Raw genomic sequence first — 18,206 nt, forward strand, 5'->3', positions numbered from 1 at the left:
CACGCCTGCAGTAAGAGTCATGTCTACTTTTCCCAAGCGTTCTCTACGTTGCAGGCTACAATTTGATATATGGGAGAGAGTGAAGTGTTCTCGGAGAGCCGAGAAATTTGTGAAATAGTAATATTTTGGCCTGTGGTTTAGGCCCTTTAGGGAGCCAAGATGGCGCTTACCTCTCTGATCTCCCGCCAAAACCGTGTGACGTCAGTGGCACCGGATTGGTCACCGACAGCAGTGTGGCACCGGGAGCCAATGAAAACCTCCCATAGTAAAAGTGACGTCACGAAGGAAAGGGGTCCGGCCAGCGCGCCGGGCTGGCGCCATCAGTCATACACGACACGTCATAGAGGTCGGACGTGCGACGAGTGGTCCTGTCTGTCGGACAGCTGTTTCCCACTACCGTGGATTTACGCGTCACCTGAAGTCCGCCAGTACTCTGAGAAGTCTTCCCTAGTTCATGTGTTGAACCAGAAGAGGGAATTGACGGTTATTTGAGCAACAAGTGCTCCAGTCAGGTACTGTGCCAGTAGCAGTGAAGCCGTGCAGTGACGTATGTTGACGTCTGTGGCAATTCACCAGTTCGTGACAGCGTAGTGGCTGACAGAGCCACTGGGTAGCTGAGGAAGAGAGGACTATTTGGGGAAACCGAACGACTGTAGCTGAGACGTAGGCGACAGCCGTTGCTGGGAGAAGACGACGGCCAGGAGACCGACTCCAACCTTCAAGAAGTCAAGAAGGAGGACGGACCTGCAGTGAAGAGGGCACGGAGACGACGCGCTAAACGGTGGGACGACGAGAGGCTCTGGTAGGACACGACGACGTGTAGTGTGGGGGCGTTCCCGACACGAGGACCAGGAGCTACATCTCGACTTTCATCGGAGGATAGGGTGAAGTAGGTGGTTCTAGTTCCCTCCCCATTCCCCTTTAGTTAGCTATATTATTTGGCTATATTATCTAGCCTGAAGATTTTATATGTCGTGAGCAAGTCTCACCTATGTCACGGTAAAGCACCAGTGTGCTAGACAGTACTATCAAGAGTACTTGTAACATTCATGTTGATTATTGGTGTGTACAGGCACCAGGAACCAGTGATAAATTTACTGTGTTGTGTATATCTTTCTATAGATTTTTGATATGAACATATAGTGGTAAATTATATATAAGATTATGCCAGTATTTGGAGGTTAGGCTAGGTGCCCAGAAACTATTTATTTTCCATGTATTGATGATTGATTTATATACCATATATATGTCTATGTTCATTCAGTGAATAATCATTTGTGAGTACAGTGAATTATTGCGTTATCGCCCACGAGAGAAAGTACTGAAAACTCCCGTGTTAATATTTCATAATATATTGTTGGATAAATAACAGTGTAAGACCATTACAGTGAATCATTGTAGAATTGATTGTAGAAAAGACGGTTTAAGCCTGAGTACAGTGTAACTGAGTAATACGGTTTATTTGTGCCAATATCGAGTGTGCGAGTTTCTAGTAATATTGAGAATTTTAAAGAAACAGCGCGCGTGAATCTAGAAAACAAGCCAAGTTCGCGCGGAGAGGCCATTGCAATCAGCTGTTCTTGACACTTGATGAGGAGGGGAGAGTGTTGCCCTCTAGTGATCGCATAATATCCGTGGGAATTACCGGCCGAGTCAGGATCAGTTGATTTATAGATTATTGTGTGGCTTTGTGACATCTTTCATACATTTTAAGTAAAATACAAAACTATCTTTGTGTTTTTATCATCCCCTCCATTGATCTTGTGGCTATACTATACCTGTAAGCATAGAGTGATAACAATAAGTACCTGCCTGATTCCTGATCTTTGAGTGTGACCTTGCCAAGGCTACCACTGAATACACCAGTCCACTGAGGGTGTTACTGGCCACCTTAAACACCAGTTGGCGATCTTGTGTTTAACCGTAGAGCCCTATTGTTGGGGAGGGCACACGACAGTCGAGGTGAACGAGTCGTGTTCTCACTCTTTCTTAATAAGAGGCCGTTAAGATTGACTGGGAGACTCTCCTGGCGTGCAGTGGCGCCGTGAGGATCGAGGGAAGACCCGCAGGGCTACGGTGAGTTACCTTGAGCGTAACTATTGCTCACCCCAGAGTAAGGGTAGAGAATAATAGAGAGGTGAGAACCCCAACAATATATATATATATATATATATATATATATATATATATATATATATCAGCCTACTAGGCAAATCGGGCCTTGCATAGTAGGCTGAGGAGTGCGTTCTGGCTACTAGGTACGACATATATACATATATATATGTATATATATATATATGTATATATATGTATTATATATATATATATATATATATATATATATATATATATATATATATATATATATATATATATATATATATATATATATATATATATATATATGTCGTACCTAGTAGCCAGAACGCACTTCTCAGCCTACTATGCAAGGCCCAATTTGCCTAATAAGCCACGTTTTCATGAATTAATTGTTTTTCGACTACCTAACCTACCTAACCTAACCTAACCTAACTTTTTCGGCTACCTAACCTAACCTAACCTATAAAGATAGGTTAGGTTAGGATAGGTAGGGTTGGTTAGGTTCGGTCATATATCTACGTTAATTTTAACTCCAATAAAAAAAAAATTCACCTCATACATAATGAAATGGGTAGCTTTATCATTTCATAAGAAAAAAATTAGAGAAAATATATTAATTCAGGAAAACTTGGCTTATTAGGCAAATCGGGCCTTGAATAGTAGGCCTAGAAGTGCATTCTGGCTACTAGGTACGACATATATATATATATATATATATATATATATATATATATATATATATATATATATATATATATATATATATATATATATATTTATATATATATATATATATATATATATATATATATATATATATATATATATATATATATATATATATATATATGTCGTACCTAATAGCCAGAACTCACTTCTCAGCCTACTATTCAAGGCCCGATTTGCCTAATAAGCCAAGTTTTCCTGAATTAATATATTTACTATAATTTTTTTCTTATGAAATGATAAAGCAACCCTTTTCTCTATGTATGAGGTCAATTTTTTTTTATTGGAGTTAAAATTAACGTAGATATTTGACCGAACCTAACCAACCCTACCTAACCTAACCTAACCTATATTTATAGGTAAGGTTAGGTTAGGTAGCCAAAAAAAGCTAGGTTAGGTTAGGTTAGGTAGGTTAGGTAGACGAAAAAACATTAATTCATGAAAACTTGGCTTATTAGGCAAATCGGGCCTTGAATAGTAGGCTGAGAAGTGCGTTCTGGCTATTAGGTACGACATATATATATATATATATATATATATATATATGTCGTACCTAGTAGCCAGAACGCACTTCTCAGCCTACTATGCAAGGCCCGATTTGCCTAATAAGCCAAGTTTTCATGAATTAATATATTTTCTCTAATTTTTTTCTTATGAAATGATAAAGCTACCCATTTCATTATGTATGAGGTCAATTTTTTTTATTGGAGTTAAAATTAACGTAGTTATATGACCGAACCTAACCAACCCTACCTAACCTAACCTAACCTATCTTTATAGGTTAGGTTAGGTTAGGTAGCCAAAAAAGTTAGGTTAGGTCAGGTTAGGTAGGTTAGGTAGTCGAAAAAACATTAATTCATGAAAACTTGGCTTATTAGGCAAATTGGGCCTTGCATAGTAGGCTGAGAAGTGCGTTCTGGCTACTAGGTACGACATATATATATATATATATATATATATATATATATATATATATATATATATATATATATATATATATATATATATATATATATATATATATATATATATATATATATATATATATATATATATATATATCAGGCCTCTCTTTTTTGGTGCCTCCCTCTGTGCTCTCAAAAAGAAGGACGAAGGAATCAGGCCAATCGCTGTTGGCAACACTCTCCGACGCCTGATTGCCAAGGCTGCTACGAGGGTTGTCAGCCAGCAAGCGGCTGAATTGCTGAAACCAATCCAGCTAGGATTTGGAATCCCCCAAGGCTGTGAAGCGGCTGCCCATGCAGCACGAGCATACATCACAAACATTTCTGACGAAAAGGCCCTGCTCAAACTGGACTTTAAGAATGCCTTTAACATGGTAAGAAGAGATGCAGTACTTTGTGCCGTACATCGCCATTTCCGGCCCCTCTACCCGTTCATACTATCCTGCTACAGTGGTGAGTCAAAACTGCTCTTTGGTGAACATGAAATCAGATCATGTGAAGGTGTTCAGCAAGGTGATCCTCTTGCTCCCCTTCTTTTCTGCTTAGTCTTAAAAGAAATCACCGAAAGCTTGTCCAGCGAGTTCAACATCTGGTTTTTGGATGATGGCACTATAGCTGGCACCGTAGACCACCTCTTGTCAGATATCAGGAAAATAAGGGAGCAAGAAGTAAGCCTGGGTCTCGTCCTGAACCCTTCCAAGTGTGAAGTAGTCGCCTCAACCCAGACATCGTAGCTAGAATAAGGTCTGCCTTGCCTGGAGCCCATGTCATTAGGGCCGAGAACAGCACCCTCCTTGGAGCTCCCCTCGGGTCTAACGCCATTGAGGAGATCCTCGACAAGAAAATCGCAGACCTTAGGAGGATGGAAGACAGAATAGGTGACATCGATGCCCACGATGCTTTTTATCTCCTCACCAAATGCCTATCCCTTCCGAGGCTAACCTACTTTCTGAGGTGCGCCCCATCTTACAACAACCCAAAGCTTGACGAGTATGACCTCCTACTGAAGACCATGCTGGAAAAAGTTGTTAACCTCTCCCTCAACGAATGCCAGTGGAAACAAGCCACTCTTCCTGTCAGGCTCGGTGGCTTGGGTGTCCGCACCGCCACCCAAATTGCTGTCCCAGCCTTCCTGTCTTCCTCCTGATCAGATGACCTGGTTAAGGAAATTCTACCTGACACCCTGAGTGATGTAGCGGGGATACAGGACCCCCACTACACGGAATGCGACACGAAATGGGGTGCCATGACAGACCCAGCACTCAGACCAGCCATGCCGAAAGCCAAGAAACAATCCAGTTGGGACAGCCCCATTGTAGACAAAGAAGCCACAGCTTTGCTGGAGGCAGCAACAACCCCCAGTGATCGTGCACGCCTCACAGCTGTGCAGGCTCCCCATGCAGGGGACTTCCTTCTAGCAGTCCCTATGTCTGCGACAGGCACACGTCTTGATCCGCAGGAGCTCCGTATTGCAGTCGCTCTCCGCCTTGCTGCCCCTATCCACACTGTTCACAGGTGTATTTGCGGCGAGGCAGATGCTGACGAATATGGATTGCATGGCCTGCAATCGGGTGGTTGGCACACTAGACACGACGAAGTCAACGACATCATTAAAAGAAGCCTTGCCTCTGCTCAGTGTCCAGCGGAGAGAGAGCCCCGCAACCTACTGAACCGTGACTCTGTTAGCTTTGCCGGCCGACCAGACGGAATCACACTGCGTCCGTGGAAGGGTGGCAGGCAGTTAGCATGGGACTATACTTGCGTATCCACCCTGGCAACGACATACATCACCCTCTCTGCCGGCACGGCAGGAGCCGCAGCGACACACAGAGAAAAACAAAAGTCAGTCAAGTACAGGCAATTAGATCAAAGGTACAACTTCGTTCCAATAGGGTCTGAGACCCTACGCCCATGGGGTGAGAGTGCAAGAAGGTTTCTTAAGGATCTTGGTTCCAAGCTCATTGACACCACAAGAGACCCTAGAGCAGCAAGTTTTCTCTTTCAGCGCCTCAGTGTCGCGATCCAGAGGGGAAATGCCCGCTGCATCCTTGGTTCCTGCCCGGCGTCGGAGGAGTTCGAGGAAATCTACAGCCTCTAGGAAGCGAACTTTTTCTTGTGTCCTCTTAATGTTCATTTTTTGTATAAAATCAGATATGTAACTGTATAACCTAGCATAATAAAGTGTACATCATAATAAAAAAAAAGGGGTGGTAGGAGAAGTGAACACTCTTTCGTATTCAGAGTTAAATGTCAAGTTTTTCCCTGAGTGCTCTGTGTTCCCTTCTCTGAGGCTGTGGGTCCCTATAATTGCACCAGTGGTGGTACCCCCCTCTATATATATATATATATATATATATATATATATATATATATATATATATATATATATATATATATATATATATATATATATATATATATATATATATATATATATAGAACTCTGTAGGGTAAGGCAGGTTCTAGTCAATAACGGCTTCTCCAATGGTTTCATCGAAGACATCATAAGAAGGAAAGTGAAAAGCCATGCAACCTCCGAAGAGACAACTAACACAACACCTATACCCCCTATTAGACTATTTTACAGGAACTTCTTTTCCACAGCTCATAAAACAGAGGAAAGGGTCCTGAAAGATATTGTTAATAGAAACGTTATCCCTACAGACAAAAATCAGAGGATACAACTGACGATTTACTATAAAACCAGAAAAACGGCCAGCCTACTCATGAGAAACTCTCCAGACACGAAACAGAACGCTTTAAAAGAGACTAACGTCGTCTATGCCTTCAAATGCCCACTTGGGGACTGTAAGCTCCAAAAAACCCAGTATATAGATAAGACAACAACATCTCTTTCTAGGCGTTTAACGATGCATAAACAACAGGGCTCCATTAAGGAACATATAATCTCTTCCCATAACCAAACCATCGCCAGAGAAATCCTAGCAAACAACACAGAAATCATCGATAGATACAGCGATAGCAGGCGGCTTGACGTTTGCGAGGCACTACACATCAAGAAGTCAACACCAGCAATCAACAGCCAATTATTGCACAACTATATTCTACCCACCTCAAGACTCCGCTCCAATATAGAAGCATCAAGAAATATGGACCAATAGGCTTTCTACAAACACTTCTATTCAATACCCATTGTTTCTGTTCTGTCTTGTGTTGATACTTTTAATACCCTATTAATATCCTCTAGTGTTCTGTCTTGTGTTAATGCCACATCATCCTTCCCACCTCACTCAAATGTAATGCCACATCACCCTTCCCACCTCACTCAAATGTAGATATAAAATCAGGGAAACGCAAGTTCTAATCAGTTGTGTATTTGTGAAGTCTTTGAAAATGTAATAAGTTTTACGAAACGCGCCCGTGTCGCGTCAGACTAGAAATAAAAATGAATTTTGGAGAAGTGATTTTTGATTTACCTCCAACAGTGAAGCATAATGTACGAAAGATTGAGAAAATTCGTGTTAGAATTATTAATCTTACTTTTTCGGTCATATTTAATAATATATGTCTACAGGAAAGACTGCTACCAAAATATACTAATATATATATATATATATATATATATATATATATATATATATATATATATATATATATAATATTAGTATATTTAGGTAGCAGTCTTTCCTGTAGACATATATTATTGAATATGACCGAAAAAATAAGATTATTAATTCTAACACGAATTTTCTCAATATTTCTTAAGGTTCTTTTCACTGTTGATGGTAATTGAAAAATCAATTCTCCAAAATTCAATCTTATTTCTAGTCTGACGCGACACTTGAGTGCGTTTCGTAATAACTTATTACATTTTCAAAGACTTTAGTTTACACACACACAACTATAACGAGCAAACAATATTTAAACAGCTTTGATTTTATACCTGCATTTGAGTGAGGTGGTATGTTACAACAGTTTTGGATGAGGTGAAAGCAAACTTTCAACACAAGACAGAACACGAAACAATGGGTATAATATTTTGTAAGTTAAAGGGAAGAATCATCCAAGAACCAGATGTTACGCTCGCTGGACAGGACCTCTGTGACTTGTTTGATGACTAAGCAGAAAAGGAGAGGAGCAAGGGGGTCACACTGTTTGACGCCTTCTTGCGAGTCAATTTCATGTTCGCCAAAAAGTAGCTTAAGATCCATACTGTAGCATGAATGTACAAAAGGGTAGAGGGAAGGGAAATGACTATGAACCGCACGGAGTACAGCATCCCTCCGCACCAAATTGAAGGCATTTTTGAAATCTAGCTTGATAAGGGCCTTTTCGTCTGTGATGTTGGCGATGAAGGCTCGAGTTGCATGGGCTGCCGCCTCACACCCTTGTGGAATGCCAAACCCGAGCTGTTTTGGCTTCAGCATGTTGGCCGCTGCATCACTAACTGTTCTTGCAGCTGCCTTTGCGACGAGACGCCGGAGAGAATTGCCCACAGCTATTGGCCTGATCCCTCCATCCTTTTTCTTTAGAGCACAGAGAGATGCTCCAAAAAAGATAGGTCTTATGGACGCTGGTATGTTGCCAGCTAGACATGTGTTGGTGAATCTGGTTAGTTCCACCAAGAGGTTCTTTGCAATGTCACCCAGTGCAGGGTTGAGCATTTGCTTGAGGTGGTTGGGTTTTAGTCCTGTGAACCCACCTGCTGATCCTGTAGGGAAGGACATGGCTGCTTTATGGACCACAGATTCAGCTACCCATAGAGGTTCTGCTCCGGTAGCCCCCACTTGTACAATGTCGTCCTCACGCAGAGCCCTGGGTGGGTGTTTCTCCCTTAGGGCTTGAGCTGTTGCGGCATCTCTGTCGGCAATTGAGTCCTCACTGGTGATGACTCGTATTGCGCCAATAGTGTTTCCTTCTTCTATTTTCTTGGTGACTGATGTTCTGATTTTTGATGTCTCGGATATGCCAGTGTTGCTCTTCCTGCCGTGGGTGTTTCTCGCGCGAGTGGGAAGGCGCACCTGGTTGTCCTCCCTGGGAAAATCATTTATAGCTTTGATGACTGAGGCAGCTAAGGTTTTGTCTCTCCTTGCAGGGGTGGCTAGACATATGTTGCCAAACATTAGGAGGTTGTGCCATGCTTGAGTCGTTCCAGGAGAGTCGTTGACCTTTCTCAGGAGGGCAGATAATTTGGCTGCTACATGGGGGCGGGCTGCTTTAGGGATGTGCTGCAAGGTTCTGGCCGATGTTGCTTTGATAGCTTCTAATAAATTTTCTGTGGGAATGAAGGCCTGGGAGGTGTTTTGCCTTACAGGCGGTGTGGGCTGTTGATTGGTGTTCACCCTGGGAGGGCGCTCAGAACCCAAACACCTAGCTCCGTTGTGGTAATGAATGCGCACATTTTCCTCCCTCAACCGGATATAGCATACCCTGTCACACGTCTGACATCTACCGTGTCTACGGTAGATGTCTTGGCTCATCAAGATGAGCTTGATGGCTCATCTTGGCTTGGAGAAGCCTGGCTATCTGTTGAGAGCTGCGACATGGGCGGGCGCTGAGGACGGCGGGTGGAGACTGGAGGGTGGGCGGCGGTTGGAGGCTGGGGGGATGATCAGCTGGCCGTGGCACTTACTACTCAGATGAGTGGTAATACATATACCACCCCTATACAAAGTGTGGGTATACACCTGTAACACCGCTCTTGTGTAACACCGCCACTAAAATGTACCACTACAATGATGGAACACCACTATAATGGAACACTAAAACTAATAATGTAAACACTACTTATCCTGAGTAACACTTCCCCATCGGTTGCACTTGATAACACTGTTATGAAACACGGTAATGTGAGCTGACATATGATGGTTACACCGGAACCAAAAGATACACTGCCAATAAGGAAATGCTAACACAAGGATTAAATACGCTGCCACCATCTGCCTTTGACCATTGAGACTATATCAAGCAACGAGGCAAGAAACATTGCTTGACTTGGAGAGTACGTTCTATGACTGTCATTAATTATGAAAACGGTTGTCAGCCACTATATCCAAAAGGCTAAGAGGATTCAACAATTGACACAGATGGGAAATTTAACATGATTTATTAAAGACCAAAATTATGTCAATCACCACTTATAAATCCTACTCTAACATTGGCAAAAAGTTAAGAAATTTGGACATGGAACAAAAACTCAGAGATCACACACATTACCTTAAGACCTCTGTCTCTCCCTGGCTGAGATGTTCTTCACAGACCCGCTCTCGATCCCGGTGTACCGCACTCTGAGTTCCCTAAGTCCCTAAAGGACCTCTATATACAACCCGCACAAGGGGAGGGGGAGATCTGCTGTTGCTACCCACCAAGAGTGTACAAACACTCAAGAAATATTTCAAAAAGCTTGTTTGACATTAACCCTACACTCTTCAAGAGAGGAGTTATTAATTACATGTGACTGACCTCTGACCTGGCCAAAAGGGGGAGAACCAGGGATGTTTACACATAAGAGACTGGAGTCTAATGCCCTTGCCTGAAATATTACATACTTGAAACTATGCTGACTAAGACTAACCCAGGAATTTTTAATCAATATACAAGATAAACCGGAGGTCATCTGGACTGACCTCTTGAAGAAGGCTTCCCTGGGTGTGAACTCTAAGCGGGGGGGAGGTCCTGGGTGTTACAACTCCCTTTCCCCGGAGTTAAGACAAAATCGGGTGTATGATAATTAAGCCCAATTTTGTCTTATCCTAACTCATCCAAAATACCACAACTAACCCTAAAAAGAAAACAAAATTGCCAGTGACATAATGATAAAAGTAATCTAACTAAATTAACATGATGCCAAGTACAATATACAGTTACACTTCAGTAAGAACAACACATAAATGTACAATGAAAGAAACAAAAGTACCAAAAAAAATACCTTGGCACAAGTACAAGCAACGATATGATGATACACATGATACCATTCCGATATCCTAATATGACAATAAGGTATATCAATGAAAAAAAAAACAAATCCCGACTGCACCAAGGCAGTCCAGCAAGGCTCCCTCAGAAGGCTGGAAGGCCAAAACAAAAAATCGCCTTAAAACTAGCATGACATAAAAAAAAATTAAAACAATTTTTTTAATGGAACAGGAAAATTACAAGTAACTAAAAGTAATATAATGTCAAAATGCAAGTAATGACACAAGGCTACATAATACAACCCTGAGGTACAATATATGGCAATAAAGACTACTATAAAACAATAACAAATCCTGCCTGCACACTAGACAGGCTAGCAAGTCTTCCTCAGAAGTACTGAAGAACAAAACATACAAAATACAATGATGAGTAACATGAAAAAAAAAAAATATATATGTAATACTCCTACTCTAACATTTAAATCTAACTAATTAAAAAAATAACAGGAAACATTATACCTAAGTGGGCATACCCCAAACATCTGCTGGGTACCTCATGACCCACAGCCAAACGTATGAGTTATACAAGTTATAAAACATGGTAAAAAATACAACAACAACTGACATGAAAACTCATCAATAGAACCGTACGTTAACAGAACACTTGTGGGCCAATCCATATACCGCACAAGACAATAGTGCCAGGGTCAATCTCTATGCACCCTGCACACACTGAAAGTAAGACTACCTCTTACCACAACAGAAACATTACTTAACATTACAACATTTTAATGAAATAAAAAGGCATGCAAATAATAATAAAAAAAAAATATGTACCCATACACTGGTACCAAACAGGAAACCTGGACACTCATCACCAGGACAGACTTATCACATAGATACATACATGAAATAAAATAGTAATAAATTCCAAGATAAAGTTTGTGCTAGAGACCGAAGTCATCTAGCTAAGAACACTGTCTAGGACCACTTTTTCTAGGCCTAGTTACTTTACATCCCCATAAATGTTACACTTTTAACCCAATTAGACAAAACTATTTGACACCGTTAATAATAGAGTCATTTCTCTGAACCATCATTCGTAAATCTTGACACATTAATGTTCGTGTTTATATACGCGTTTTCTATCGTGCATCCGTTATACTCTTGCGAGGTGGCCTGATGTTGGAGACCCGATGTTGGTGGTGATGTCGGAGACCCGATGTTGGAGACCTGATGTTGGAGACCTGATGTTGGTGACGATGTTGGAGGTCCCGATGTTGGAGACGTGATGTTGGTGGCGATGCTGGAGACCTGATGTTGGTCCAGCGTCTACCCGTCGATGATGCCTGCATATACCCTGAGATCTTCTTGTAACAGCTCTGGGGGTACGTCTGGTGACAGAGCGAGTCTACTGGTGACAGACTCCTCGTCAAGCTATCAAACTGCTCGAAGGTGGTGGTGGTGTGAAGAGCAGCGGCAAGTGACAGCGGCCGGGGACTTGGCCGGTCACAAGTGAACGGTGTTAGGAGAGATGTATGGAGGCACATCTCACCTCCAGTTGCTTGAAGCTGACGGTCGATGATGAGTGACAGCAGCTACATAGCAGGAGTCGTGACAGCAGGGCAGAGAGTGTGACGTCGACGATGTCTTGCCAAATAGAAGTGAGCAGGTGCAGGTGTTGGGGCGTGGGTGGCGTGGCGGCAGGCCAGGTGGATCCCGACTTCAGCTCCTGGGACCCATCACTGTACAGGCGTTGCTTGTGTCACATTCTACTGAGCCGGTACGCCTTATCGCGCATGCCCTAATGTGCCTGACCTTGGGCCGATGGTGCGAAACGTGCACCCTATTGGCGAGTCAAGCACACTCAGTAGGGAGGTGCCGTTGGAATGTGACCGCCTCGTTGCGCATCTTGGTGGAGTCAGTGATGTGGCATCCCCAAGGTCGAGGGGGAACTGGTAGGTGACTGCTGCTGGCATACCCGCTTGTTGACCTCGCGCCTCCACTTCCGGTGTGTCTGCACGGTGTGTCGCAGCAGGCAGGTGGGTGCCTCTGATGATGAACTGCAAGACTGGGGCCCACCATGGTACGTTGACATCTGGACAGCTGTGCTCTGCTGGCAGGAACTCTGGCTTGGACAACCTCGTGTGGTGGGAGGTGTCGGCTGGGTGAATGGTGTCATTATCACCGTCCCAGGTAACCAAGTGGTGGGGTTACCGGGAGTGTTGGAAGGGGGTGAGGTGTAACGTAACCCCCTCACCAATGTACCAGAGGGGTGACCTCTCTGGCCTCAATGTTGGTTCACGAGTAGCTGGTACCGGGGACAGAGCGGTGTGGACAAGCAGACCTGGGGAAGACAGAATAACTCTCCGACTGGCGGAAGCAAGGACTCTCCCCTGGGCTTTGGTGACAGGGTACAGCCCAAGGGTAGGTAAGGCATGTTCTCTGAATACAACCATGACAAAATCTCAAAACAATTGCCAGTTTAAAAACTCTGATAAAAAAAACAACTACTAAGGAACGAGACAGCTTACTGAAACTCTCCCTGCCTCGCCCGTGACCTCGTTAACATAGGGTGACAAGGCTGAACCTGGGTGCCAATGAGAGTTGACAGAAGGTCCTCCTCTCCATCCTGGGCACGCCCAGCTGGGTCAGTCAACTCAGAAGGGTCAGGAATGGGAATCGCTGAAGGCAGTTCCAGTTCCTCCCTGGCAACGTAACACTTTAATTTGTTGACATGAATAGTTGTGTCCCCCTGGTCATCAAAGATTCCCCTGATCAGAAAATTAACTGGTCCAAGCTTCTTAATTACTCTATATGGTCCACGCCATCTAGGTGCTAGCTTCCTACTTTGATTGGCAGGAGTCTTTTCATTTAACCTCATAACCAAGCTTCCCTCTCTAAGTGTCAACGGTTGAACCTTCTTATCATAATAGTGCGCATACCGGCTCCTCGCTGTCTTAGAAGCCTCAGCAGCAATCCTCCAAGCATTTCGCATTTTAGAGAGGATTTCTGAAGGATAATCCTCACCGTACACAACCTCGTGTCTGTTAAGCAGACCTGATGGGAAGTTACATGAGCGCCCCGTGAAAAACAGCAGTGGTTGTGTGTTAATTGACTAATGAATGGCAGTGTTCAAGGCTAGTTGAACATAGGGGAGTTGTTCGTCCCAGGTGGCAGCATCTTTCTCTGCAAGAATTGCTAGCATATCCTTAATTGTACGATTGGTTCTTTCAGTCATACCGTTTGCTTGCGGATGGTAAGCAGTCGTGAGGGCTGTTGTAGTTTCTAAAATTTTACAAACCTCTTTAAAAGTGTTACCAACGAACGCTTGACCTCTGTCAGATACTAATACTTTAGGTGGTCCAAACACAGTGACAAATTTACTTAAGAAAGCGTCTGCAACCGTCTGGGGGTCCTTACGAGGAAGAGCAACCAAGGTAGTGAACCGGGACAGATGGTCCACTAGCACCAACACGTAGCGATTACCAGAATGACTACTATGTAAATCAATCAAATCCGCTCCAACTCGATCTAAAGGCTCAAAAATGTCAGGGAACTCGTGTAGTGGCGCCTGTACCTTAGGGGTACCTTTTCTCCTTTGACAATTCGGACACGATCTGACAAACTTAGTGATATAAGATAACATCCTAGGAAAATAGAATAAAGTTTTAGCTCTCATATAGGTCTTAAAGACGCCAGGGTGACCAGCGATCTTAGATGCATGCGCAAGTTTCACGGCTGATGATCTTAACACGTCGGGGATGACAACACCCAGGACCTCCCCCCCCCCTTAGAGTTCACACCCAGGGAAGCCTTCTTCAAGAGGTCAGCCCAGATGACCTCTTGAAGAAGGCTTCCCTGGGTGTGAACTCTAAGGGGGGGGGGGGGGGAGGTCCTGGGTGTTACACACCCACTACACAATATGTGGGTATACATTGGGTGGGTGGGTGGCGTGGACACACATGGGAGTCTCCCGGCCATATATATATATATATATATATATAAATATATATATTTATATATATATATATATATATATATATATTTATATATATATATATATATATATATATATATATATATATATTGTTGGGGGTTTCCACCTCTCTATTATTCTCTACCCTTACTCTGGGGTAAGCAATAGTTATGCTCAAGGTAACTCACCGTAGCCCTGCGGGTCTTCCCTCGATCCTCACGGCGCCACTGCACGCCAGGAGAGTCTCCCAGTCAATCTTAACGGCCTCTTATTAAGAAAGAGTGAGAACACGACTCGTTCACCTCGACTGTCGTGTGCCCTCCCCAACAATAGGGCTCTACGGTAAACCACAAGTTCGCCAATTGGTGTTTAAGGTGGCCAATAACACCATCAGTGGACTGGTGTATTCAGTGGTAGCCTTGGCAAGGTCACACTCAAAGATCAGGAATCAGGCAGGTACTTATTGTTATCACTCTACGCTTACAGGTATAGTATAGCCACAAGATCAATGGAGGGGATGATAAAAACACAAAGATAGTTTTGTATTTTACTTAAAATGTATGAAAGATGTCACAAAGCCACACAATAATCTATAAATCAACTGATCCTGACTCGGCCGGTAATTCCCACGGATATTATGCGATCACTAGAGGGCAACACTCTCCCCTCCTCATCAAGTGTCAAGAACAGCTGATTGCAATGGCCTCTCCGCGCGAACTTGGCTTGTTTTCTAGATTCAGGCGCGCTGTTTCTTTAAAATTTCCAATATTACTAGAAACTCGCACACTCGATATTGGCACAAATAAACCGTATTACTCAGTTACACTGTACTCAGGCTCAAACAGTCTTTTCTACAATCAATGCTATAATGATTCACTGTAATGGCTTCACATTGTTATTTATCCAACAATATATTATGAAATATTAACACTGGAGTTTTCAGTACTTTCTCTCGTGGGCGATAACGCAATAATTCACTGTACTCACAAATGATTATTCACTGAATGAACATAGACATATATATGGTATATAAATCAATCATCAATACATGGAAAATAAATAGTTTCTGGGCACATAGCCTAACCTCCAAATACTGGCATAATATTATATATAATTCACCACTATATGCTCATATCAAAATCTACAGAAAGATATACACAACACAGTAAATTTATCACTGGTTCCTGGTGCCTGTACACCCCAATAATCAACATGAATATTACAAGTACTCTTGATAGTACTGTCTAGCACACTGGTGCTTTACCGTGACATGGGTGAGACTTGCTCACGACATATAAAATCTTCAGGCTAGATAATATAGCCAAATAATATAGCTAACTAAAGGGGAATGGGGAGGGAACTAGAAACACCTACTTCACCCTATCCTCCGATGAGAGTCGAGATGTAGCTCCTGGTCCTCGTGTCGGGAACGCCCCCACACTACACGTCGTCGTGTCCTACCAGAGCCTCTCGTCGTCCCACCGTTTAGCGCGTCGTCTCCGTGCCTCCTCACTGCAGGTCCGTCCTCCTCCTTGACTTCTTGAAGGTTGGAGTCGGTCTCCTGGCCGTCGTCTTCTCCCAGCAACGGCTGTCGCCTACGTCTCAGCTACAGTCGTTCGGTTTCCCCAAATAGTCCTCTCTTCCTCAGCTACCCAGTGGCTCTGTCAGCCACTACGCTGTCACGAACTGGTGAATTGCCACAGACATCAACATACGTCACTGCACGGCTTCACTGCTACTGGCACAGTACCTGACTGGAGCACTTGTTGCTCAAATAACCGTCAATTCCCTCTTCTGGTTCAACACATGAACTAGGGAAGACTTCTCAGAGTACTGGCAAACTTCCGATGACGCGTAAATCCACGGTAGTGGGAAACAGCTGTCCGACAGACAGGACCACTCGTCGCACGTCCGACCTCTATGACGTGTCGTGTATGACTGCTGGCGCCAGCCCGGCGCGCTGGCCGGACCCCCTTCCTTCGTGACGTCACTTTTACTACGGGAAGTTTTCATTGGCTCCCGGTGCCACATTGCTGTCGGTGACCAATCCGGTGCCACTGACGTCACACGGTTTTGGCGGGAGATCAGAGAGGCCAGCGCCATCTTGGCTCCCTAAAGGGCCTAAACCACAGGCCAAAACATTACTATTTCACAAATTTCTCGGGTCCCCGAGAACACTTCACTCTCTCCCATATATCAAATTGTAGCCTGCAACGTAGAGAACGCTTGGGAAAAGTAGACATGACTCTTACTGCAGGCATGGGAGAATTATAAGGGGGGGGGAACTCCGTCACATACCCCTCCCCTTAAAATAAGAGTCATGTCTCGTTAGTGTATGCGGGATAGGGCGTCCGCTACTACGTCGTCCTTCCCCTTGATGTGCTTGACCTTGATCCTTGTCAGACTCTCAGTGCGGGTGAGACTGGTGCCGTCCGCCCTGGACCACTTACTTTCCTCCTCCGGGAGTTCTCGTTTCCTCGGTACACACAGACCCGTCTTCCGCTGGGTTTCTCGGGACATCGTTCCGTCCTGCTTGTCGGCTCTTCCTTCCACAATGAAGAAAGGTCTCAGGCGGTCCATGCGACACACCTGTTTCTTCCGGGGTCCATCCGGCTTCCCAATCTCGTACGACACTGGACCCAACCGTCGCAGCACTCGGTATGGTCTCTTGAACCGCGACCTGGTCACTCTACCTTTACCTGGCAGCACAACTATTACTTGTGATCCGGCCCGAAAATCCCTCTGCGCAGCTCTCCTGTCGCACCACTCCGACATCTTACGTTGCGCCTTCTTCAGGAGTTTCCTAGCCAGTTTCTCCGCTCGAGTGAGACGTTCTTTGAACTTCTGGACATATTTATTCACCGCTCCCACGGTCGCTCCTGGTGTCCATCGTTCCTTCATCATGAATAGCATGGCACATATAATATAGATAAATGGAAAGTAAGCCTTTTCAGGACCCACACGTCCTCCTTCGGCCTTACTAACCAATTCGGGGACCTCCCCCTGTTGTAACTCTCCGAGACGAGTGCGGTTTACCCCTGGAGAACCGGTGAGTGTCACCTGCAACTTACCATTCGGGCTACTTTCGCCCTCCACTCGTTCTCTGGGTCCTACGTAGAGGTGATCTGTTCCCAGGCTGTCAGTCGACTCCTCAGCCCCATCAGATCCACAACCTCCTGGTTCTTCGCGTTGTCTCGGTGTCGCCGTACAAACTGGGATCGCCACCAGTGCGATTCCCTTCTCGTCCCCACAGGCGTTCAACTCTCCTCCTGTCTTCTTGTATTGTTCTGTGCACTTTTCGCCCTTCACGAGATGCGGGAGGACATATCCTCCACACGCGTCATTCCCCAAGATGACCTGTGCCTCCATCTTGGGCATTGATGTACAGACTCCCACCTCTAGGGTCTGGCAGCCATAATCGGAACTTAAAGTTACCTGGTGTAGGGGCATCCTCACTGGGCCTCCCACAGTGGTCACACTTGCCACCCCCACACTGGTGCTCTTGTAACCCTCGGGGAACAGGGTTTCACTTACCAGGGTAAAGTCAGCCCCGGTGTCTCT

At 44.3% G+C, this 18,206-nt stretch overlaps 1 protein-coding gene across 1 annotated transcript in view; it reads right to left on the reverse strand.

Moving 5' to 3' along the window:
• The window catches only part of LOC138367146 (nascent polypeptide-associated complex subunit alpha, muscle-specific form-like), a 104,375-nt gene extending 86,955 nt beyond the window's left edge, over positions 1-17,420 (reverse strand). The window contains exons 1-2 of the mRNA XM_069328550.1: positions 17,345-17,420; positions 12,485-12,830 (exon numbers count right to left, since the gene is read on the reverse strand). Of these exons, the coding sequence (XP_069184651.1) occupies positions 12,485-12,830; positions 17,345-17,420 (422 nt within the window). The remainder of the gene's footprint in view (positions 1-12,484; positions 12,831-17,344) is intronic.
• Positions 17,421-18,206: the final 786 nt, after the last annotated feature.

The sequence above is a fragment of the Procambarus clarkii genome, chromosome 21 (genome assembly GCF_040958095.1).
Source record: "Procambarus clarkii isolate CNS0578487 chromosome 21, FALCON_Pclarkii_2.0, whole genome shotgun sequence".
Lineage (NCBI taxonomy): Eukaryota > Metazoa > Arthropoda > Malacostraca > Decapoda > Cambaridae > Procambarus > Procambarus clarkii.